Below are 25,437 nucleotides of genomic sequence, written 5' to 3' on the forward strand. Positions count from 1 at the left end.
AAAGTAACTTTACTTTGGAAATTTTTTTATTTATTCGTTAGTTTCTGATTTGTATTCCTTGCTACAATAATGACATACATATTAGGCCGTCAACTCATTTATGTACAATATGGCAGATATATTACTAAAGCAGGGAAACCATCTCCAAACATGACATTTCTTCCATAAAAAAAAATCATTAGAAAAACTGTGCTATTTTATTGCCTTACAAATCTCTGGACAGTGACAAATGTTAATGACAATTAATGATTACAATTACCACACAGTGACTCCAGGAAGAAGGAATACATTTAATGCATCACATCATCTTGGTTGGTAAGTAACCAATGTTGTCAGTTTTATCTTTTAGCAGATTACTGGCATCTCTTGACCCGAAGAATAAAGAGTCATAGTTTTCTGTTAGGATCGACAGAAAGGGTGAGTCTGTTTCACTAAAGCACACACAGGTGATTAAACCATTCAGAATCAATCATTTACAGATATTCAGGTTTTTCTCCAGTGGTCCTTAAAACCTGCTGGATACTGTTGTGGATGGAGAAGCTTAAGCAAATGGTGTCAGTCACAACGCTTGTCCTTAGGACATTCTCGGGTATCATGGTCTTCTGCAGCTAGCATGGTGGTTTTCTTCTGATTTAAAATAAAAATACATTAAGTACAGACGCTCCTTAGCAAGACTTTGAGTGGACAGAAAAGAGCAGCACAAAGAGGAAATAAAATTGCCAAAAGAACTGGAGTTAAGTTAAAAATAGAAGCCTCTACCAAAATAAATGACTAAACAAGAAAATAACCCAAACCCAATTTAAATTGCCCTGCAAAATGAATTATTCTGTGAGATATAAATCTAATATTTTACCCAAATCTGTTGCATAAGGATATTTAATAGAGAAATCTAGCCCTTCCTCATCACAGAGCACTTCCAATGGTTTTCCTGCTACCTGATTTTTACAAAATGCCATTCAAGTGCTTTTTACATACAGCTCCAACATGTTGCTGCATCTATACTGAATACAAGAAAACATCTTCAACAGGAATCTGAATATTACATACAAATGGGGAGTACAAATAAAAAGAATATCCAAGTGGAGAAACTTGAAGAAACTTTATTTAAAGTAGGTTACAGAAAACCCTGGCTAGTAGCTTTAAAAGACTGTAGATAGAGGTTGAATCAAAGTAACCTTTAAGTAAACTTTAGCAATTAATTAAATTAATTAATGTTTACAAGACAAAAACAAGGTAACATTTAGGAAAACATTAACATTCATTGTTGAAATATTTCCAAATCCCATTAAATTATGTCAGTGTGATAAAAGTGCGTCCACCAAACAAAAAAGATTAACTGGCATATCCATGAGGTGTTCAGCTGATGAATCATGTAGTTATCATAATTTTATCTCTTCATAGGAAGTTAAGCTATACTAAACCACACAGCTGTTCAGTAACAATGACAGTAAACATTTACGTTTGGCATGTGCGGCACAAGAAGAATGGGGGAGGGAGCTTTTTCAAAAGCCTTTAAGATGTGGATATATAGCTTTAATAAAAAAAAAATATGTAACCTGATCATCATGATGTGTCTTTTGGGAGGGGCACACTTTAGCAGGGGTATTTAAAGAGCAGGAAGGATTCTGTAGTCACTTTCACAATGGCTTCATGGAAAAGGCTGCACGTAATGGCTTTGGTGAGCCTTCTCTTTGCAGGTAAGTCATTCTTTATTGCTCTGTTGTCTAGAAATGGTGAAAAAATGTAGTTTTTTTAATTCAAATTTTTTTTAAATTACATTCAGAGCATTGCATTGTTCAGATTATTCAGAACTAGCTGTTAAAACTGTCCTTCATAGTTGATCACAGGCTTTTAGTGTTATTTTAATAATTGAGTGTGTATTAAAGTTATTTGTGAAATCAATAAATGTTTATGTTAAAATGTATAAAAATGTATTTTGTGCACATTCAACTCATCTATTTTATTCACCATCCTTAATTAATTATAAAAACATTTTTTTAGCAATGTTTGTTATTGCAAAACAGCCTAATCTTAAACACAAATGTGTAATTTTAAGAAAACATGAGTTACACACACTTGTAACTCAAGCTGTTATTTACTGTTAAGCTAAACTTTTTCACGTGTTTTGTCTCTTTTCCAGAATCACATGCACAGCTTGGCGGTACGTAGACGATTAGATCAAAAAATGTGTTTAAAGAATTTTATAAATAAGATAAATGGACATGATTTCTGTTTCAGTGTGTGGCATCGCTACTCAAAACCCCAAAATAGTTGGAGGTCAGGATGCCTCACCTGGAAGCTGGCCGTGGCAGGTCAGCCTGCAGATATCTGGCAGGCATTTTTGTGGAGGCTCCCTAATCAACAGAAACTGGGTGCTGTCTGCTGCTCACTGCGTCAGTCAGTGAGTAAAGTCAGGATTAGATTTGTCATATAAAGCAAACATTAAATTATGAATGATTTACAATGGAATTGCTGACATTCCTGAGATATTTGACTGGAAAGTATGTGGCCTATTACAGAAAATTGGTTGCTGAAGGCAACTCTCTGTCTTTTTCTATTTTAGAATAAGTCCATCGGTGTGTCAGGTTTCTCTTGGTCAGCAGCAACTGCAGGGCAGGAACACAACTACTCAAGTATCTGTGGGAGTTGATGAAATCGTTGTACACCCAGAATATGTCAGCAGCACCTTTGACAATGACATTGCACTGCTTAGACTCTCCTCGTCAGTGAAGTTCACAAACTACATCGGCCCTGTGTGTTTGGCAGCGAGTGGCAGCGTGTTCAATAATGGCACTGCTAGCTGGGTCACTGGCTGGGGAAATGTAGCAGAGGGAGGTGAGAGTCGTTTAAAGACTTGTATTTGTTTGTTTTAACTTGTTCGACCACCTGCCCAGGATGGTATGGCCTAAGGAGCGGCAGGAGCACTTAACAATAATCTGCCAGTTATCCCTAAACAACGTTTTTGTCCTAAACAGATTTTAAATGGCATGAATTTAGATTTTTATTTGTGAAAACACAGTGTATGTCTTGTATTGTGTAGGGTATTGGGGGATGCATAAGGAAGAATTTACCCAGTGCATTTCCAATAAAAGGCCACTGATTGTGTGTGTCTTGTACTTTATGGCCCCACAGCGCCTTTACCCCCTCCTCAAACTCTTCAGGAAGTGAAGGTACCAGTTATAGGAAACAGACAGTGCAGCTGCTTGTATGAATTCATCAGAATCACAGACAACATGATCTGTTCTGGTGTTCTGTCAGGAGGCAAAGATTCATGTCAGGTACGCTCATGATTTCATTTTGCAACAGAGTAATAACTATGACAAATAATGGCTCTTTAAAAACTTGAAATGTCTTTCTGTCATTTCAGGATGACTCAGGAGGGCCGATGGTGAGCAAGCAAGGCCCACGCTGGATCCAATCCGGAGTCGTCAGTTTTGGCTACGGCTGTGCTCGGCCCAATCGACCCGGGATTTATGCCAGAGTGTCAGGTTACCAGTCCTGGATAAACTCCATCATCCGAGATGATCCACCAGGCTTTGTTCAGTTCACCTCCAGTGGAGTGGATCCTGACAGCACCTTCACCTGTCGAGGCCTACCATTTTTACCCAAGTAACAAGACCAAAAACTACAACTGTAACTAAAAGCTCTTGTAATGCTAAGTGAAAGTGGACTGGTGTCTGCAGAAGTTCAGGTCTTCAATAAAATGACAAATTTAATTCTTAACGTAGACACTAGGTAGCATACTGTTTCCTTAAGTACTTTCGTCATTGTCCTAATGTTCATATTGCTGTGAATCATTTACAGATTTTGACTGTTCTTAGTGCACTAGAAACTCATTCTGACATCAGGCAATTGCTTTTGTCCTTATTTAATCAACACGTGTGCTGCATCCAATTTTAACTGAGCAATATTTTATCATTAACTACGCTTATATCTTAGTGATCATAACATGTAGTCTGTTTTGAGATAATTCCTTTTTTAACTCCAAATCTGTTTCAACTTGTCATCTTCTAAATAAAAACAAAACCCTTTAAATGTGTTTCTTTATATTGATCAATAATTATTTGCTTTTTGCAAATTGTACTCAAAAAGGTGTTTGTTAGGTCCCAAAATGTTCTGGAGATTAAAGAAATTTTAGCATATGAGCACTTTTAAACGTGTTATTTTACATTTTCAATAAATTATGATTTTAAATCGCCTATCACTTGAACCAACTAATAATGCTGTCCAAAATGTAAATACAGTATAAAATGGCGGAGGTAGCATGCTGTGGTGAGGCTTTCTTTCAGGAGGGACAGGGAAACTGGTCAGAGTGGATTTAGATGGAGCTAAAAACAGGACAATACTGAAAATAAATCTGTCAGAGAAAAAGTATAAATCTGTTAGGCTTATTAGCCTGTCAAAACAACCAATAAAAGCACATTGGCCCAAGAAATTTGAGATTTGTATGATTTTAATGTTTTTGAAACTGCTTTTAAATTTAAAATGCAGTAGAAGACAAGTGGACTTTTTATCTTGTTGAAGATGTTTCACCTCCCATTGAAAAGGCTTCTTCAGCTCTGAACATTGGTTGGAAGTATCAGGCTTATAGGGTACAGTAGGGCTGTTCATGTCATTATAGGGCCCTTGAAGTTACACGAGTCTCTTGCCCTTACCTCCACTTGGTCAATTGTTTGGGTTGTTGTCACCTGATGATCCAAATTTGTCACCTAAAGAGGCCAACATGTGAGGGTTTAAGGTCACATGAGTCAAGTTGTGAATGACTGTAAAAACGTTTGCGGAGACAAGTCAGAGCTGCAGGTGTTAGAAAGCTGGAACCTGAGGACACCTCCACTGTTCAGTGTTCTTATTGCCTGCAGAAAGAAGCCTTCAGGGATCAAGTGGTGAAAAGTCTTCAGGACACGAGAAAGAAATGCATTGTTGGACTTCCATATTCAGGAACACAGTGGAATCTACCTTAACTTGCTTAAAAATCTTTGGTTTAACCTCTCACCCCTATTAAACTAAATGTATAATTTTTGATACCTGGATTTTTTAGATCTTTAACTCTTTAACAAAGCTGGTACAAATTCAATACTTGTCCTCTGTTCCCAGGTAGAGGATTAGCCATCCAGGATGGCTTCGCGCACCTTCTAAAAAGAAGAGTTTAGATTAAGCGAAAAAAATCATTGTTCTGAACATAGTTACTGGAAATGTTATATATATATTAAAAATTGGAAACAAAATATAAATTGAATGAAAATTCTCATATATTCTACTAAAAAACTGGTCAAAATGTGTGCCAAGTGTTTGTTTTTCAATATATAGAATCTATATGCTGTCACTGGACAAATACGTAAAATACATGACTGAATTCCTAAATTATTAATTATAGTACAAAAATGATGATATCTAGCCCTTTAAATAATTAAATATGCCTGGGTATTAGGTTGGCTTTTCCACATTACACAGCTAAATCACAAAACATTACACAGGACAATAAAACATGTCCTGTGATGGACTGGCGACCTGTCCAGGTGTCCCCCGCCCATCTCCCAATGATGGCTGGTGATGGGCAGCAGCCCCCTTGCAATGCTACAAATATATGCTGGTACAGATAATGGATTGATGTAGGACAATAAATCCCTGTTCTGATCATTATTTTTTAATAAAATATCTAGATTATTTAAACAACACAGTCCAAGAAACACAAATCAGTTGTATATAATGGAGTTTGGACGAAAATTCAATCTGGAAGACTCACTTTTTCCTGCTCCGTCCAATGACTCCACCATGTGTCCCCGCTCCAACCAATCAGCATCGAGTCCGCATTTCCTCTTCAGCCAATCACAGTCAAAGGCTCCGCTTTAAAGATCTTTAAAGATTCCTCGCTCTTCAAGCTGAGCTGCGACCCTCCTCCTCCCCACCTCCACCATCTGGCTTCCTAGCTCCTCCCGATTTCCCAACCTCCTCAGGCCTCCACTCCACCACCAGTCGGATCCCAGGGGGAAGACATCTATAATTCTGTTCATAAGTTGTTCATTCAAGTTCATGTCATTCTCAACGTTTGTGTCTTCCTTTGGGGTCTGAAAGGAATTTTTGTAAATAAACTACTCTAATCGCCACCTCTGTTTCTTTTCATTGTGAGTCTTACAGGATTGAATTATATTTTATTTCTAAACAAAGCACTTTACATTCTTCTGTCAAGCACAGACACTTTTAGCATAAAAGCAGCTTTAAGCATGTTGTGTTTCAAAATGTTAATAATATGAAGGGAAAATCAATGACCAGCGATATGATATTTTATTTTCTCCACCATGAAATCAGCTGGTCAAGATAAAACATTAAGTAACAGAAACATTTCCCCTTTCAAAGTACAACACAAACATATAACAGTACTTTGCATCTATGGATACTTCACTTTGCATTTGAGATGCCTCCACATGTACATCATTGTATTACCCTTATAATCACCTGCAAAGATTTATTTATTGTCCGCAATCAAAGTTTTAATAAAACCAGTGTATCGTCAGGAGTTCACTAATATAAAGAGAAACTTAATTTTTTACCATTAATTCTGACATAGTTAGTTGTTCACGGCTCAATGTAGGAAACAACTCAAGGAATGATTTAAAAAATACACATCGTGTTTGATACAGTCTAATTAAAAGGCCATCAGATACATTTAATAAAAACAATGAACATTTTAAACGTACTGGATGGATATAACAGGTGATGTCTGTCAGGTAGAAGAGAAGTGGGAATTTCATCCCTCTGTGGGTGCGTCTCCTTCAGCCCCTGGTGCTTCTTCTGCATTAATCATTTCCTTGTATTTGCTCTTAAAAAATCCAGCCTAACAGAAAAACAGCAAATAGTGTGAAATGAAAATCATGAGTGCAAATAAATTAATGCTTAAGGAATGAAACCAAATGACAGAATAAAGGTTTTAGAGGTTTTTTAAAGAAATTAACTGCTTGCCAGTAATTATTGGTCATGTTTTGTTAATTATTTCCTACTGGAAATCTTTGAGCTTTATAGAAAACCTCTGATGTCTCACCTTATACAGACCAGCGGTAACTAAAGCCAGAAGGGCCAACCCTCCCAGAGATCCTCCTACAATCTCTTTAGTGAAATCTGGTTTAGGAAACACTTCTACCTCAGCCTCAATCTGAAAAGTCAAGATCAGAAATAAAAAAATCTGCTTTAAAAGCTCTTTTTGGTACTAAGATATTGATCATGACATGCCATCACCATGCGAACAGGAGGCTCATTGTTAAAGGTTGTAGAGAAGAAGATGTACTGATTCTTGTCGTACTCTAGACTGGCTGTACTGGTCAAGAGGAATTTGGCAGATGAAAGTCCGATCTGAGAGAAAGAAAAATCACGAGGAATGGTAATCTTTTATTCTATATTTTTAAATGAAGTTGTCGTCAGTTTATCTACATCAACTTCACATACCTGTTCTATCCATCTGGAGCTGATGTTTGCAGTGATGGTATACGTTTTGTCCCTGTTCCGTTCCATGAATGCAGAGCACCTGAACACTCTGCACGTCGCTACCGAGCAATCCTGCAGGTAACAAAATCAAAGGTGAAGTGTAATGTGTATTTATAAAAGTGATCACACCCCTGTTGAAAAACGTTTTCCACCTTTAATGTGGCATTTTGCCTTAACAGCTGAACTAAAAAATAAACTGTTAGAATAGTTTTTTTTGTAAGTGTAATAACTTGGTTGCATATAGGTAAGTACACCTGTAACTAATACTTTGTTCAGCATGTGTTCTGCTTTGGTAAGAGTGTAGCAGCATCCCACATCCTGACTTCTACCAGATATGTTTCATTGAGTGTGGTTTTGGAGTCAGACCCTGGTGCAGACAGGAACGAGGGATGAATACTGGGAGCACATGAAACACGGGCAGAAACACAGGCAGGATAACGGAGAGGATAACAAGCATGGGAAAGAGGGATAACGAGAGGATCCAGCGGGGAACAATGAGAACCGGTGAGTCAATCAGGGGAATATGTGAAGCAGCTGGGGCAGCAGGACCACAGGGATACTGAGAAAGGGAGACTAATCAACACAAATAAAACTCAGCTGGGACACAAAGAAATTATCAGTCAAGGGAAAACAAGAAATAGAGATGTAACAGAATAAATTCAAGACACCTTCATGAGGACCACAAAATCAAGGCACGTGACGTCGGCTTACTGCGGAACCAGGGTCCCACCCTGGAGTCGGGCCGGGGGTCGGGACTTGTTGGAGAGCGCCTGGTGGCTGGGTTGCTCCTCGCAGGACCCAGCCAGGCCAAGCCCGAACGAGAGACACGAGGCCATTCCCCAGTGGGCCCACCATCTGCAGGGGGAACCATGAGGGATCGGTACAAAAAGGATTGGACAGTGGAGGAAGGTGGAGACCTCGGCTGCCCAATCTCCAGATGCTTAGGCTGGCGGGATGTCACCTTGCTGGGGGGGAAGGAGCCTGAGCCAGCTTGCTGGAGGTCGAGAGATATCGACCAGAAATAGTCGGGCTCACCTCCACGCACAGCGTGGCCTCTGGAACCCCTCGCCTCGAGAGGGGCTGGAGTCTCTTCTACTCTGGAGTGGCCCACGGGGAGAGGCGGCAGGCTGGGGTGAGTTTGCTTGTTGCCCCCCAGCTTAGCCGTCTCGTGTTCGGGTTTACCCCAGTGGATGAGAGGGTCGTATCCCTGCACCTTTGGGTTGGGGACAGGACTCTGACTGTCGTTTCGGGCTACGCGCCGAGTGGTGGTGCGGAGTACCCGGCCTTCTTGGCGTCCCTGTCGAGGGTGCTGGATGGTGCCCCTCCTGGGACTACATTATTCAGCTGGGGAATTCAACGCCCACGTAGTAAACGGCAGTGACACCTGGAGAGGCGTGATCGGGAGGATTGGCCTCCCCGATCTGAATCCGAGCGGTGTTTCGTTATAGGACTTCTGTGCTAGTCACGGATTGTCCATAATGAACACCATGTTCAAGCATAAGGGTGTTCATCAGTGCACTTGGCATCAGGACACCCTAGGCAGTATGTCAATGATTGACTTTGTTGTCGTGTCGTCAGACCTTCGGCCGAATGTTTTGGACACTTGTGTGAAGGGAGGGGCTGAGCTGTCCACTGATCACCACCTGGTGGTGAGTTGGATCTGCTGGAATAGGAGAAAGCCGGACAGACTTGGCAGGCCCAAGGGCGTAGAGAGGGTCTGCTGAGAACGCCTGGCAGAGCCCTCGGCCAGGGACGTATTCAACTCCCACCTCCACGAGAGCTTTGAGCAGATTTCGTGGGATGTTGGAGACATAGAGTCCGAGTGGGCCATGTTCTCCCATCTATTGTCGATGCTGCTGCCTGTAGCTGTGGCTGTAAGGTCTTGGGTGCCTGTTGCGGCGGCAATCTCAAAACCCGGTGGTGGACACCGGCATTAAGGGTCAGGCTCAAGAAGGAGTCCTATCAGCTGTGGTTGGCTTGTGGGATCCCTGAGGCAGCTGACGGGTAGCGTGAGGCCAATCGTGCCACAACCCGGGCTGTGGCAGAGGCAAAAACTCAGGCCTGGAAGGAGTTCATTGAGGATCATTGAGACCGGTTGGCCTCAAAGCGATTCTGGCAAACGGAATGGGAAGCAGTGCTTCGCCAACACTGTTTACAGTGTGGGTGGGGAGCTGCTGACCTCGACTGGGGAAATTATCTGGTGGTGGAAGGAGTACTTCGAGGATCTCCTCAATCCTGCCGTCACGTATTCCCTGGTGGAAGCAGAGGCTGGGGACTCGGGGTTGGATTCTCTCATCACCCAGGTTGAAGTCACCGAGGTGGTGGACAACGGTGGCAGTGCTTCTGGGGTGGATGAAATCCGCCCTGAGTACCTCAAGTCTCTGAATGTTGTTGGGCTGTCATAGTTGACACGCCTTTTCAACATTGCGTGCCGGTCGGGGCCAGTGCCTCTGGACTGGTAGACCGGGGGGTTGGTCCCACTTCATAAGAAGGGTGACCGGAGGGTGTGTTCCAGCTATAGGGGGATCACACTCCTCAGCCTCCCTGGTAAGGCTTATGTCAGGGTATTGGAGAGGAGAGTCCGGCCGATAGTCGAACCTCGGCTTTAGGAGTGATGTTGTTTTTGTCCCGGCCGTGGAACATTCGATCAGCTCTACACCCTCTGCAGGGTACTGGAGGGTTCATGGGAGTTTGCCCAACTGGTCCACCTGGAGCAGGCATTCGACTGTGCCCCTCATGGTGCCCTGTAGGGGATGCTCCAGGAGTATGGAATCGGGGACTCTTTTTAGGGGCCATCCGGTCTCTGTACAAGTGGAGCAGGACTTTGGTCCGCATTGCCGGCACTAAGTCAGACCTGTTCTCGGTGCGTTTTGGACTCTGGCAGGGATGCCCTTTGTCACCGGTCCTGTTCATAACTTTATGGACAGGATTTCTAGGTGCAGCCAAGTGCTGGAGGGGGTCTGGTTTGGGGACCAGTGGATGTCGTCTCTTCTTTTTGCAGATGACGTGGTCCTGCTGGCCCACTCTAGCCAAGACCTACAGCATGTGCTGGGGCGGTTCGCAGCCAAGTGTGAAGCGGCTGGGATGAAGATCAGCTCCTCCAAATCCAAGGCCATTGTTCTCGACCGGAAAAGGGTGGCTTGTCCTCTTCAGGTTTGAGGGGAGTTTCTGCCTCAAGTGAAGGAGTTCAAGTATCTTGGGTTCTTGTTCACGAGTGAGGGGAGAATGGAGCGGGAGATTGACAGACGGATCGGTGCGGCTGCCACAGTAATGGGGGCACAGTGCCGTCCGTTGTGGTGAAGAGAGAGCTGAGCCGAAAAGCGAAGCTCTCGATTTACCGGTCCATTTATGTTCCTACTCTCACCCATGGCCATGAACTTAGGGTCATGACCGAAAGAACGAGATCCCGGATACAAGTAGCTGAAATGAGCTTCCTCCGTAGGGTGGCCTGGCACTCCCTTTGAGATAGGGTGAGGAGCTCGGCCATCCGGGAGGGGCTCAGAGTAGAGCCGCTGCTTCTCCACATCGAGAGGAGCCAGTTGAAGTGGCTCGGGCATCTAAACCGGACGACTCCTGTACGCCTTTCTCGGGAGGAGTTCCAGGCAGGTCCCACCGGGAGGAGAACCAAGGGGAAGGCCCAGGACATGCTGGAGGGACTATGTCTCTCTGCTGGCCTGGGAATGCCTTGGGTTCCCCCCGGAGGAGCTGAAAGAGGTGTCTGGGGAGAGGTACGTCAGGGTGTCTCTACTGAGTCTGCTGCCCCTGCGACCCGGTCCCGGATAAAGCGGAATATGATGAGTACGAGTACAGAATAAATACTAAAAGTATAACAAGAATAAAGTAAGCACCAAGGATTGACTGATGTGGCAAGAATATAGAACATAATCAACCACAGAAAAACCAAAACGTAACAGCCAAGGATCATAACAGGGCATACAGGTCCTTCTCAAAATATTAGCATATTGTGATGAAGTTCATTATTTTCCATCATGATGAAAATTTAACATTCATATATTTTAGATTCATTGCACACTAACTGAAATATTTCAGGTTTTTTATTGTCTTAATACGGATGATTTTGGCATACAGTTCATGAAAACCCAAAATTCCTATCTCACAAAATTAGCATATCATTAAAAGGATCTCTAAACGAGCTATGAACCTAATCATCTGAATCAACGAGTTAACTCTAAACACCTGCAAAAGATTCCTGAGGCCTTTAAAACTCCCAGCCTGGTTCATCACTCAAAACCCCAATCATGGATAAGACTGCCGACCTGACTGCTGTCCAGAAGGCCACTATTGACACCCTCAAGCAAGAGGGTAAGACACAGAAAGACATTTCTGAACGAATAGGCTGTTCCCAGAGTGCTGTATCAAGGCACCTCATTGGGAAGTCTGTGGGAAGGAAAAAGTGTGGCAGAAAACGCTGCACAACGAGAAGAGGTGATCGGACCCTGAGGAAGATTGTGGAGAAGGGCCGATTCCAGACCTTGGGGGACCAGCGGAAGCAGTGGGCTGAGTCTGGAGTAGAAACATCCAGAGCCACCGTGCACAGGCGTGTGCAGGAAATGGGCTACAGGTGCCGCATTCCCCAGGTCAAGCCACTTTTGAACCAGAAACAGCGGCAGAAGCGCCTGACCTGGGCTACAGAGAAGCAGCACTGGACTGTTGCTCAGTGGTCCAAAGTACTTTTTTCGGATGAAAGCAAATTCTGCATGTCATTTGGAAATCAAGGTGCCAGAGTCTGGAGGAAGACTGGGGAGAAGGAAATGCCAAAATGCCAGAAGTCCAGTGTCAAGTACCCACAGTCAGTGATGGTCTGGTTGCCGTGTCAGCTGCTGGTGTTGGTCCACTGTGTTTTATCAAGGGCAGGGTCAATGCAGCTAGCTATCAGGAGATTTTGGAGCACTTCATGCTTCCATCTGCTGAAAAGCTTTATGGAGATGAAGATTTCATTTTTCAGCACGACCTGGCACCTGCTCACAGTGCCAAAACCACTGGTAAATGGTTTACTGACCATGGTATCACTGTGCTCAATTGGCCTGCCAACTCTCCTGACCTGAACCCCATAGAGAATCTGTGGGATATTGTGAAGAGAACGTTGAGAGACTCAAGACCCAACACTCTGGATGAGCTAAAGGCCGCTATCGAAGCATCCTGGGCCTCCATAAGACCTCAGCAGTGCCACAGGCTGATTGCCTCCATGCCACGCCGCATTGAAGCAGTAATTTCTGCAAAAGGATTCCCGACCAAGTATTGAGTGCATAACTGTACATGATTATTTGAAGGTTGACGTTTTTTGTATTAAAAACACTTTTCTTTTATTGGTCGGATGAAATATGCAAATTTTGTGAGATAGGAATTTTGGGTTTTCATTAACTGTATGCCAAAATCATCCGTATTAAGACAATAAAAGACCTGAAATATTTCCGTTAGTGTGCAATGAATCTAAAATATATGAATGTTAAATTTTCATCATGACATTATGGAAAATAATGAACTTCATCACAATATGCTAATATTTTGAGAAGGACCTGTATCTTGGTCTACTGCACTCTTCCAGTGTCCATACAGATTTTCTGTCAGATTTAATTCTGGATCCTAGCTAATCCATTCCAAAACAATCATTTTCCTCTGATTAAATAATTATTTTCTTGATTTGAAAGCATATTTGACCCTCACTTGCTGTGATGGTGAAAAATGAAATTCCTCCTCATCTTTAGCTTTCTGTCACCTAATGGTTTTGGGCTAAAACTAACTGGTATTTAGAACTATGCATGATTTAATCCACCTTGACAAAAGGTCAAGCTTCATCTAAAGAAAAGTAACCCCAGAGCTTGATGTTGCCATCACTATGTTTTGCTGCAACAAGTTGTCCAAACCCTGATTTCACCCTCGCCTGACTGATACCTTTGTAGAAGTTATTTTTTGTGACCTCTGTGGCTTTAGCTAGGGACATTAGCAGGGAAATCCCACCAGGACAGATTCACTATAGCTGACGGTAGGTGTGAATTCAAGAAGACTGAAGGGAAAAACTGAATTAAAGGGTGCTTTAACAAAGTATTGGTTCAGTGGTGAGCACATCACAAAATCTGTAATATATTCCTCTTATAAATGTGTTTTCTTGACAGATGAATTGTACAGGATACATGCCACATTATGTGGAAAAAGTTCTGAAATAATTTATCAAATGAGAGTTTTTTTAGGAAGGACTCTATAAAGTCTTACCAATATTTTCTTTTCTTTTATCTTTGCAGCAAAATCCGTGGCAACAGGTGGTTCGTCTGCGCCTCTCTGACAGTCTGCAATCTAAAACAGAGCTTCCTCATGTCAGTTTTAGTCTTCTTTAACTTTAATTAGTTAGTTATAGTTTGTAGTATTTTTTCCACCTGAAAATTGCTCGTGTCTGCCCAGATGTCTTTGTCACCGAGCTTTACAGGAACCCTGATCACCACAGTGAAAGTTAGAGCTCTGATAATGTTTGCAACCTAAGAGACATGGGAAGAAATACAAAACAAATTATATTAATGACTGAACTCAAGGCAACAATGTAGAAGATAATAATGAAACGACTTAAAGAAGTCGTCTTTTACCTTTATTTTTTGCTCGAGAGGTTTCTGCAAATCATTTTCTCCAAATGTGAAATTGTTGTAGCTGAGGGAGCTGAGCATACAATTCATGCATATATTTAATAAGACAAATTTAAAATGTTATGGATTTTTAATGATACATTATTTGTTTGAATTAACCAACCTATCAATTGTAATGAAAATGCTGTACTTCACATCAATCTCTTTCTTCTTGTAGAGTTCATTGGACGAGGAGTTTAGATTATTGCCACTAGAAGAGAAAGACAAAATAAAAAAGTTAATGTAGAAAATCTGCTTTGAAGAGCTGTACTTTCTGCCGATTAGTTGTACCTGGTGGCGTTCGCAGTCACAAAGATCCTCCTATCAAGTTCACTGTTGGTGTTGAGACCATAGGAGACAATGAAGACTGCCTAAGAGGAAATGAAAAAGAGGGATCAGATGACGCCCTCCTCTGGCTCCACAATGTGTTCAACAGTGAGAAGCGGCACAACAAACTAACCGTAGAGGTGCTTTTAAATATAGGAGTGTCAACGCTACAGTCTGTCTTTCCTCTTGTTACACCGTCCTCACTGTCCAAAGAGTTGCACTCAATTCTTCCCTGTAATAACAGACAGAACATCAGCTTGGTGCAGCAGCTGCTCAAAGATAAACTCCTTTTAAACTCGACCCTAGTGCCTTACTTCCAGAGATGCAAGCTTCCTGTAGGAGAGCCCAACAGGGTATGTGAGGATGATGCGACTGTTGTATGAGTTTTCTCCTCTGTTCTCCACAAAGACAGTCACATTCAACAGTTCGTCTATGCCAACTTTGACCTCTGTGGATCTGAAAGATTATGATGAATGACAAGAACATATAGATGAAGCCAAGTGGAGAGACTACAGTTCTGCAAGGAGACCAGTAACGCCGGACTCACTCTCAACATTTGAAATAAAGCGAAGCACACCTGTGGATGTATTTAAAGGCAGCAACTCAGACGCACTGCTTCCTTGTGTGGCATCATGGGAAAAGAGTTGTGGACCTCCACAAGCCTGGTTCACCCAGTCTTGTGGAGGTCCACAATGTCCAGATGCCTGAAGGTACCAGGTTCAACTGTTCAGTTTATTATATGCAATATGGGTAAAACCAGCCTTCATAGCATTCAGGCAGGGTTCTGTGTTTCAGAGACATGAAGACAAACATCTCATAGAGCAAAATGAGCAAATCAACCCTCGTACAAAGGCAAAGGACCTTGTGAAGATGCTGGCTGAAGCTCATAAGAGAAGATAATTGTCCACCTTTTAACAAGTCATATAACAACATGGCTTAACAGGCCACTCAGCAAGAAAGAAGCCATTGCTCCAAAAGCTACATGAAAAGTCAGATTACAGTTTGCAAATGCCGTCATGGACAAAGACCTTAATTCTTTGGGGCGTGTACTGTAGTCTAATAAAACTAAGTAAATATCTGGCTGTAATGGATTTGGAATAGGATTTGGATTTGAAGATAAAAGGGTGAAACTTTAAAGCCAGAGACCAGGCAAGGCAAGTTTATTCATATATCACATTTCAATAGTAAGACGATTCAAACTGCTGAAAATGAAAGTGACATAAAAGAAAAAATTCATTACAGTGGCATAACGAACACAAATAATTAAAGAGAATAAAAATGAATAATACAAATGATAAGATGAGAATAGAAAAGATTTTAAAAAAAATAATGATAAAATGATTCATAGGAAAATGAAAGTAAAGTTGGTCTGAAAACTTAACTAATAATGTTTAGATGGCACAGTCAAAGGCCATTCTAAGTTAATAAGTTTTTTAACTTGATTTAAAGCAACTTGGAGTTTCAGCACTTTTACATTTTTCTGGGAGTTTATTTAAGATTAGTGGAGCATAAGAACTAAAAGTTGTTTGGTTCTGGTTCTGGGTATGCAGAGTAGATTTGAGCCAGAAAACCTGAGAGGTCTGGGTGGTTGATACATTGACAACAAGTCTAAAATGTATTTTGGTGCTAAGCCATTCAGTGATTTATAGACTAACAGAAGTATTTTAAAGTCTGTTCTTTGAGATACGGCGAACCAGTGTAGGGACTTTAGAACTGGGCCGATGGGCTCCACTTTCTTAGTTCTAGTGAGGACGCTGGCAGCAGTGTTCTGGATAAACTGCAGCTTTCTGATCCACTTTTTAGGCAGACCTGTGAAGACACCGTTGCAGTAATCAATTCTACTAAAGATGAACGCATAAATTAGTTTTTCAAGGTCCTGCTGAGACATTAGTTCTTTAATCCTGGAGATGTTCTTTAGGTGATAGAAGGCCGACCTTGTTACTGTCTATGTCCCTCTGAAGGTTCAGGTCTGAGTCCATCACTACACCCAGGTTTTGAGCCTGATTGGTGGTTTCTAGCTGTATTAACTGAAGCATGTAGATGGTTAGTAGGAGGGCCCCTTAGATGGACCCTTGGGGAACAACACGTGTGATTTTTTGTTACCTACTGACACAAAAAAGTACCTGTCCTTCAAATAGGATTTAAACCAATCGATTTAGAAAGGCCAACCGACTTTTCCAGGTGCTCTAATAAAATGGACTGATCAACATTGTCAAATGCGGCACTAAGATCCAATATTAGCAGCACTGTGGTTCTTCCACAGTCTGCATTTATACGGATGTCATTAAACACCTTGACAACCAACCCAACTGTGAAGAATGGAAGTAGCAGCATCATGTTAGGGGCTGTTTTTCTGCAGGTGAGGCTGGTCTATAGAGGGCATCATGAGGAAAGAACAATCTGTGGAAATATTATAGCAACATCTCAGCCCATCACACAGGAAGTTAAAGTCTGGACAGAGCTGAGGCTTACAAATGGTTAATGATTGTAAACATACCAACTAAACTGGTTACAAAGTAGCTCAAAAACAACAAAGTTAAGGTTTTAAGGTGACCATCAGAAAGCCCTGATCTCAGTTCATGGTTCACTGAGGTAGCCTTCAAACCTGACTCAGTTACATCAGTTCCCTCCAGAGGAATGGGACAAAATTCTAGCAAACTGTTTTGAGAATCTTGGGGAAGAAAAACCCAAAATGTTTGATCCAAAGCAGTTTTACCAAATACCAAGAAAATACATTGAAACCGATGCCTTTGAAGAAAGAAATCAAAATGATGTTGGTACCTACCGGACCTAAAACAGGAGAACCAGAGTCTGATTTAAAGTGATAGTCAGAGGAAAAATGATCAGTTTTTAAACATGGTGTGTAAATACCTGGTTTCAACAAAACGGTAACTTTAGTTTGCTGAACTTCAGAGATTTCTACTAGATCCTACCCTCAGCTAAAAATGTGTTGCTGTGCAGTTTTTGCAGACATAATATATAAAAGTTCAATGCACACATGGAGGCTTTACTTCCAGAAATTAATCCCTTACCTGGTGAAGTTGAAATCCACCTTCAGATTATCTACACACTGTCCATCAGCTCCACAACTGATCTCAAACCCGATCTGTGGGTGACAGTAAACCATTAAGCTTGTCTGCTCATACAAATTTTAAATATCAATATTTAGTTTTATTCTATTTTTTTGAAATAGCTTTGAAATGTAAATGTTTAGCATGAAATAGTTATTGCTCTAACCAGGAAAGGAGCCCATAAAAGTAGTGGAAAGGTTAAAGCTGAGCAAAGATTGTGCGGTTTGGATAAAGCGTGTATAAAGGTTACTCACAGAATGAAAGGTTGTGGTTTGAACCTGCGGAGAGAGACTTGGTCTGGGTTTTGTGCCAGAAGGCAAACCTTCAAACGTGAATCTGAGCTCATTCTTGATTGGATTGAGAGCATCTTCTGGACAAGCCTGCAACATGATAGAGACATTATGAAATACTAAGATAATTGATAAAAAAAAAGGTTGCATAAGGTTATTTTAATGGTAGCATTTGGACTTACGTCAATAATAAAGTCCACATTGTAACATGTTTCCTTGTTCAACTGAAGGCTAAGAGATCCGGTCTTTTCTCTCAGGTTCTTACTGATCCGAGCTCGGTTGTTTGGTATCTTGCGGTTTGAGTCCAAAGTTAAAGTGAAATTAACCTGTGCTGAAGCTGAAAGATTTGTTTTGTTCAATAAAAGTTCTTGAAATAAACAGATGGATAAATAAAAAACTAAAGTCAGGTACCTTCAGTCACATCAGACAGTTTGCTCATAGTAAAGCAGACTTTAGCCTGGTTTGTCAGTGGTTTTAAGCAGTTTACGTTTTGAGTTGGGATTTGATTTGGGTTAAACAACACAGTGGCCGTCACCAGTACAACTGGTCTGGATCTAGAAAACAGGATGTTTGTTTGGAGATTGTGAAGCAAATAAAAAACTCGACATATTGTCTCTGGAACTAGCAAACATTTTATTATTTAAATAAACAGGGACTACCTGAGTAAGATAACGTTTCCCTTTGAACCCACTGCTAAGTCAGGAAGTCCGTCACCACTCTGATCATAAGACGACTGACTGATTGAGATGCCAAATAACTTCAGTCCTGATTGGATCTCAGAGGCAGCAATCCTCTGTTTTATGAGAAACATCTTGTTTTATCAAGTGGAAAACATAACGGAGAATGGTTCATGTTTGTGTTTTACTCACCTGTGAGTAGGTGGGATTTATTCTTCCTCGTCCTTCTCCTCGAAATATGTAGATGCTGCCTTGGCCGTCATTCTCCATAGGAGCTCCAACAGCCAAATCATTGAATCTGTCTGCATTTATATCAGGCAGAACAGCAAGAGACGACCCGAACCGCCCTCGGTCGGACACATCTCCTCTAAGAGCTGTTATGCTTGATGGAGTATCAAAAGAACATAACACACTCTGGAGAAATTTAGGGATGAGAAAAACTTAGCTATATTTTTAATAAAGCTTAACATGAGAGAAACTGACATCAACAAATTGGGTTAAAGAAATAAAGGTAAATATTTGATATTTACCAAACGAGTTAATTCACAGACGTAAACTCGTCCCTCTCTGTCAAGTTCCTTGTACATCGGAGAAGATATGAGGACTAGATCAGTCAGACCATCAGAATCCACATCCATGGCACAAACCTCCGCCCCAAAATATTCACCAGTCTGAAGAAACAAGAGAATTAATGATCAGAAAGAATCATTAATCTCTTTTAAGACTGCAAGTCGTATATATGCACAGACAACTATAATATTAGATTATATATACTTAAAACCAGATTTTTGGCCTGATTTAATGTCAGATTTAGAGAAAACAAGAGTGATGTGTTTTTTATTCAGTACATTTAAATATCTGGTTTCAACTGTTCCTACCTGTGGTTGGTTGGGGTTGATTTGAGCTCTCAATATTTGATTGAAAACAGTCAGAACAACTCCTTTGTGTTGATATCTTGGCGCACCAATAACTGTCAACGGGCCGTAAGCAGTATTAGCAATAGTCATGGAATAACCTGGAGTAGAACGATGAAATAGTCGGAGAGATTGGTGAAAAAGTCTTTTAAAATGTTCAGACTGAAATACCTACATGTGTCTTTCTAACAGACAAACATAGCAGCCCTCTGGGTCCACTAATTCTCTTTGTTGAACCAAACTGAAATAATGCAGATACACAGTCCTACAAGTCAGTTTTTAACATATTCTTACCAAGGTAACTGTCAGCCTCCATGAATGACGGCTCAAATGAGCCTGTGGTTTGGGCACTACTAAGTGAATATTTCTTGTAGCCTCCTTTCCACTGGTTCGCACCAACCATAGCCATCTGAATCTCCTGAAATGGCAAGAATACAGCACACCTTTGATTTAAAATACTTTTGTTTTTAACGTTGAAAGACTGTAACTCAGAAGAATTTACAGTGACGTTATTTACCCCAGACACATAGGCTGCTCTGAAGCCTTCTTGGGACATTTCCTGTTTCAGAGCCTCTCCGCTGGTTTGAGATCCTGTTACAAAACAAAAAAGAGCCGGACTCAGATAGCCAGTCTTTTGAAACAACATATGATGTGAAAAACAGTTCATGTTGCTTAAAATGAATAATTGTTATAAATCCAGTTGAAAGAAAAAAAAAAAAAACACATTTGTACCTTCAATGGAAAAGATTTTGGCCTGCAAACTCTCTTGTATTTTGTTAAGTGCATCAAAGCTTCCCACTTGAAACACAAAGTTTCCAGCCGGTTTAGATGCAATAGTTTCAAGCTCCTGCTTTGCTCTTGGTTTTGTAAATGCGCTCCCCACCTAGAGCAGTAAATACAAGGTCAGTAATGTCTTTGTCAGAATAGAGAGATGTATGCAGAAGTATCATCAAGGTCAGGTTTTTGTGCCTTTCTTAACCCTACACATTGTTGAGTCAAAATACAAGATAACTTGTTTAAAAGTTTGGGTTTTGTTTGATGTTTCAATTTGATGAGCTCAAAATACAGGAATTGTGATTTTTGCGACATGCAAAAGCAAATTATTCTATGTTAAAAATTAGGTTAATGCAGGTTGTAGAAATACCCTGCACTCTCTCAACACAGAAATGTTTATGTTTAAATTAAAAATAATATAAAAATGCAACTTACCCCAATAGCAAATCGAACAATTTTTTTATCATCTGCTAATTTTATTGTCCATGGTAGGTTTGATCGATCATGAGACTTTCCATCCGTAATAACTATCAAAATCTTGTTTACATTTTTCCTGGAACCTTTCAGTGGTGAAAATACATCTTCCCTGTCAAACAAACAAAAACTTTAATTAATGTTCTTGCAACATTCTTTACACACAAGTGTGAACAAACTAAAGTATTTGTTTGTTTCAGCTGTAAATTGATTTTTTTTTCTTGTGGTGTATTACACTGTAGCCACCCATAAATGAACAACTCAAATTAAATGTCTCCAACAGAGAAAACAGAATAGATAAATGTAATTTAATCAGAAAAAGAAAAACAACCAGTGTAAAAACCCTTTTGTATGATCAGTATCAGTAGAAAAGGACAGAATAAATATGAACTTTTATTAAGGGATTTGAGCTGGTTTAGATTGTTTTGCCTGCATATCATGTTTTCATATATTCCTCTAGACGTAATGAGTAGTCGTAAAGATGGTTTTATTAAAATAAATAAACACCAACAGGTTTTTCATGTAACAGACAGTTTGTAACACAAGAGAGGTCCTTACACAACATTTCCGATGGCTGCAGCCGTTTTTGTTCCTCCGGTCAATTGATGGATTTGATCAATTTGATTTTGCCAGTTAGAAGCGCTGAATTGGTTAAAGTAAAAATGAGTTGTAGTTCTTGAGGAAAACTGGGTGATGGCAAACTGAAAGAAAAAAAACATAAATTGAATTAAACTTTTTACAATCAACAAAATAATTAACCAAGTAAATTAAAGACTGTGAGGAAATTAAAAGAGATGCTATAAAACATCAAGGTTTTTTGGTGAGGCCAGTTTATGAAAAATATTTCTATTTGCTGTCATATTGGGACCATTTTTAAGATTTTTAGGGCCTATTAGTTATGTCCAACAGCTGCCATGTTTATCAAGTGGCTCTGTGATACCCATTTAACTGTAAAACCAATGTCTCACCTTTACATCTCTTCCCAGAAATGATGTGATCAGATTTTTCACAAAAGCTTTCATTCTGTCAAAATCTTTAGCAGCTACACTGCCTGAACCATCCAAGAGAAATGCAATGTCAGCTTGGGTTGGACAGTCTGTGAACAAAAATTAGAAAGAGATCTAGAAACGTTTCCTGCACAGTTGTTCAAGTATATTATTGAAAAGGTTAACCCACAGTTCACAGAGACATAATTATGATATCTTCTGTTCCTACCTTCAGTAGCAGTTGGGTAAGACTTTCCAAGGCGATCATTTTGTACTATCTCAAAGCACAAACCGTTGTACATGGTGATACTTTTGCAGTCTCTGGGAATAGTTGGACCACAGACCTGAAAAATGTTTGATTAATAGGTCGATTCTTTGATTGTCCTTTCAACTTTACATTTGTATGTTGCATATATTCTATGTTATCTGCGGCTCTTCATCTCACCATGGTCATTTGTGTTGACGGATCATGTGCCATTGTTAAACCAAGGGACATGTTGACTGCAGCATTTTGCTCTGTGAAAACAATCACTTCTGATGACGACTTCCAAAGCTATCACTCATTAAACATTGCTTCCATATATAACAGTAATTACTAGCAGCCTTTCATTTGTTTTATCTAAATCTCCCATAACTGAAGCTATTATAACACCAGTTTGAAGAAAGGCAGACTGAGCTGAACGCTGCTCCTCAAGCTTTAAAAAAGAAAAGCTGTTAAAGGAAAATGCCTGAATTACTTTTTTCCAATCAAATGGCAACAAAAGTGAAAAATAAAGCTTGACCTTTGATGCAGTGTCATGAAAAAGTATTTCACCCTTAATCTGCTTTTACCTTTTTGCAACACTTAAATGTTTCATATTATCAACAGAAACAAAAAAAAAACAGAACAATGTCTGTTCATGAGATCAACTTATAAGATTCTTTAGTAAAATCATTCCTACCTGCAAATAACAGAGTTTTGCAAACATCTGTGGAGCACTGAAATATCCTTCCCCTTCTATCCTTGCTATACTGTTCAAGTGGGGCGCTGACAAGCAGACTGAGAGAAACACAGACAAACATTTATGAGTGGCAGGTGGGTCAGAAACCATTTATCAAACATTTTACAAAGAAATCTTTTTTTTATTAAATCAAGATTCCAAACGATGTCTGATCTGACTCACTCTGATCTTCTTTGCACCACCTGGTAACCAAATCCTGCAGCAAAATTACTCAGGGACTTCCAAGGCCTTGAGTCAATATTAAAGCCGAGTGCAGCTTTTAACACTGAGGAATAAAGAGGAAAAAATCAGCAGAATTAAATTAATTTAAAGACTTGATGCTTTTTATTGTTGGTTTGTTTTTCACTTTTTCTTTTTTAATTTCTGTGCACATTTATATATTGGTGAATATAGCAGGAGAATTGACATCTTCCGCAGTGTCTGTTTTTATCACTAGGGGGCACTAAATAACCAACCCTTTTAAATGTCACAAAACAGAAGCAGGAAGCAACAATAAGGTCAGTAACAGTTAAATAAGTTAAATATTGGAACTAGGTTTTTGTCCTTCTGTCGAGCTTTGATAACTGGTTAATATTATGTAATTGGCTTTTTACTTTTTTACACTCAAAACCTAATTAGATTTTTCTCTCTGAGACGTTTTTGCCAAATATCGAAGGGTTTTCTCTGCCTTTCGTGATTTTATGTATTTTCTAAGAATCTTGAGTTTGGGGAATGGATTCTTCTACAAACCCTTTAAGATGCATCTTCTTCAAATTAATAATTACATGGTTGAATCTATGGTGTGTTTTTACATCTGGAGTAGGATTTAAATCATTTTAGAACCTCGCAGAACCTCATCCAAAGTGGTAGATTTTGACACAGGTAATATGGCTCAACACCCAGGCTGATGTGGCCTTGGGGACAACAAACAGGAACAGCAAAAAACTGAATGAAAAAATACATCAGTCATTTGTATCAAGCAAATTTGGCTTATTTTGCATGTTAGTTCAGTAGAGAATAGAGGAGATAGAGTGTGTTGTGCACAGTGTATGTGCATACAGATATTGTGCTGTTGACTGCAGAAGGCAAGGAAGCTAAAGATTGTTGTGCGGATTTAGCTTAAATTAAAGTCGTCAGCTTAAATTAAAGAATTACCACTGTTTACCCGTTAATTGAAACCCTCTGAGTTCCATTTTCTTTAGCTGGGAGCCTTTGCAGGCTGCATAAGTTCAATGTCTCTAGAGAATACATGTTACATAATAAGTTCCCTAATAATGTGCCGAGACAAGTCCACGTCTTTGATAAGGGGGACCCAGGTTTGAGACCCAGTTGCGTCAGGAAAGAAGTCCATTGTAAAACTTTGCAAAGTCTTTGTGAAAGCTGTAATACAGGAGCAGCTGAAAAGACTCCTCCTAATACTTTTTTTCACATTATAACATAAAAAACATTGTTTATTTTAGTTTTTATACATATAGATGATAGACATGCACAATTGTACAGGTTTTTAGGTGTTCTATCGAGTACTTAGTTTTCTTAGGAAAGTTTGGACTTTTTGTGGCATTCAATGATTAGTAATCTAGTAAAACAGGACACTATGTTAGCAGTCTGCAGCTTCCATTAAATCATCATACTTAAAAAACTGTCACATCTGCATTAAACATCTTCATGAAATCAAGAGACACAAACATTTCTTACCTGAACAGAAAAGAGTCGCTGTAATTATCCAGTCCATTGTGTTTCTCTCATGGAGAGCAAACTAAAATTGTTATATCCTCTCTGGTCAACAAAATTTACCTGGAAACTGAAGGAAAATGTTACTTTTTGATGTTGATGGCCGACTGCAGAAATTTAATACGTATTCTAAAAGCAAATAGAGGAACACTGACGTAGGAGCTGTGGTTAGTCCTACAGCTTTTAATTAATTAGTACTGTGCAAACTGTGTGTGTTTGTGAATATGTGTGTGTGTGGAGGGGGGTGGGGGTTTTTTTCTATCTAAAAATATTTATTTCATGTCCTTAAAAGGAATCGATCTTTAATCTGTGAACTCTGTGCGTGTTGATGCTATTTAAGCAAAGTAATGTTGTAATGTTCTTTGCTGAATAACTGTAACACAGGGTAATTTACATCAGTACATCTGATAATAGCCTCTGTTTACTTGTGAAACAATTGTTTTCGAGCCTCTTCTTGTGAAATATACAGATAGTAGATCAGCATGTTGCTGTTTGCATGCAGCTTTCTGACACTACGGGTTTGTCTGCAAGAATGTGGGGAGAAGGGAAGGGTTTGTGCAGAAACCTTCCTTATGGAACATCCTCTCTTTAAGTGGGTAATTCAAAGAGAGAAATACCAAATAGAATGTGTACAAAGTGAGCAGGAATAATGATGCACTACAGAGCAACAAGACATAAATTAGCAGCTATTTCAGGTGGTTTTGAACAGTTTATTGCACTGTGGCGGCCTGATTAGAAACACGTTTTGCCCACTTCCACTTCCTCTTTTTGACATGTGTCTTCCGGGGGGGGCACGCCCGCTGGGAGAAATGATGCGTGGCAGTGGAGTATGTTTGGGACTGGCAGTTTGTGAGTGAACACAGCAGGTCTTGGATTACCCGAGAGTTCGTTTGGCTCACAACAGAAGGTCACCCTTCGGATCAAGTGTCTCATAACGCCGGTACCGTGAGTGAGATAAAGAAAAAAACAACCTGCCATCTTAAAGATGCTGCTACAGGTTGCTTAACCTTGTGTGCCACCGAGCACAGTGTTTTTTGTGCTGCTACACAATGTTTGGGACTTCCTTGTGTTGTATGAAACACACAAAGTGTATTTTTCCTTGTAT

At 40.3% G+C, this 25,437-nt stretch overlaps 2 protein-coding genes across 2 annotated transcripts; one reads left to right on the forward strand and one right to left on the reverse strand.

Moving 5' to 3' along the window:
- The first annotated feature begins 1,639 nt into the window (after positions 1-1,639).
- LOC124874785 (serine protease 27-like) lies at positions 1,640-4,035 on the forward strand. The gene is made up of 6 exons (XM_047376318.1): positions 1,640-1,697; positions 2,141-2,161; positions 2,239-2,401; positions 2,564-2,835; positions 3,133-3,278; positions 3,368-4,035. Exons 1-6 carry the CDS (start codon positions 1,643-1,645, stop codon positions 3,611-3,613), a joined length of 903 nt encoding a protein of 300 aa, XP_047232274.1. The 5' UTR covers positions 1,640-1,642; the 3' UTR covers positions 3,614-4,035.
- Positions 4,036-6,133: 2,098 nt separating this feature from the next.
- LOC124874807 (integrin alpha-M-like) lies at positions 6,134-24,425 on the reverse strand. The gene is made up of 30 exons (XM_047376347.1): positions 24,297-24,425; positions 22,785-22,887; positions 22,563-22,660; positions 22,067-22,137; positions 21,851-21,965; positions 21,604-21,731; positions 21,194-21,336; positions 20,597-20,747; positions 20,120-20,270; positions 19,905-19,978; positions 19,682-19,805; positions 19,352-19,488; positions 19,004-19,144; positions 18,666-18,887; positions 18,456-18,589; positions 18,208-18,350; positions 17,979-18,133; positions 17,761-17,886; positions 17,468-17,541; positions 14,750-14,891; positions 14,569-14,667; positions 14,400-14,479; positions 14,233-14,319; positions 14,073-14,142; positions 13,869-13,967; positions 13,708-13,788; positions 7,438-7,548; positions 7,231-7,344; positions 7,037-7,147; positions 6,134-6,832 (listed from the first exon to the last, which is right to left on the reverse strand). The coding sequence occupies exons 1-30, from the start codon at positions 24,331-24,333 to the stop codon at positions 6,746-6,748; spliced, it is 3,408 nt and encodes a 1,135-aa protein (XP_047232303.1). The 5' UTR covers positions 24,334-24,425; the 3' UTR covers positions 6,134-6,745.
- Between the last annotated feature and the right edge of the window lie 1,012 nt (positions 24,426-25,437).

Source organism: Girardinichthys multiradiatus, chromosome 10 (genome assembly GCF_021462225.1).
Source record: "Girardinichthys multiradiatus isolate DD_20200921_A chromosome 10, DD_fGirMul_XY1, whole genome shotgun sequence".
In the NCBI taxonomy this organism is placed as follows: Eukaryota; Metazoa; Chordata; class Actinopteri; order Cyprinodontiformes; family Goodeidae; genus Girardinichthys; species Girardinichthys multiradiatus.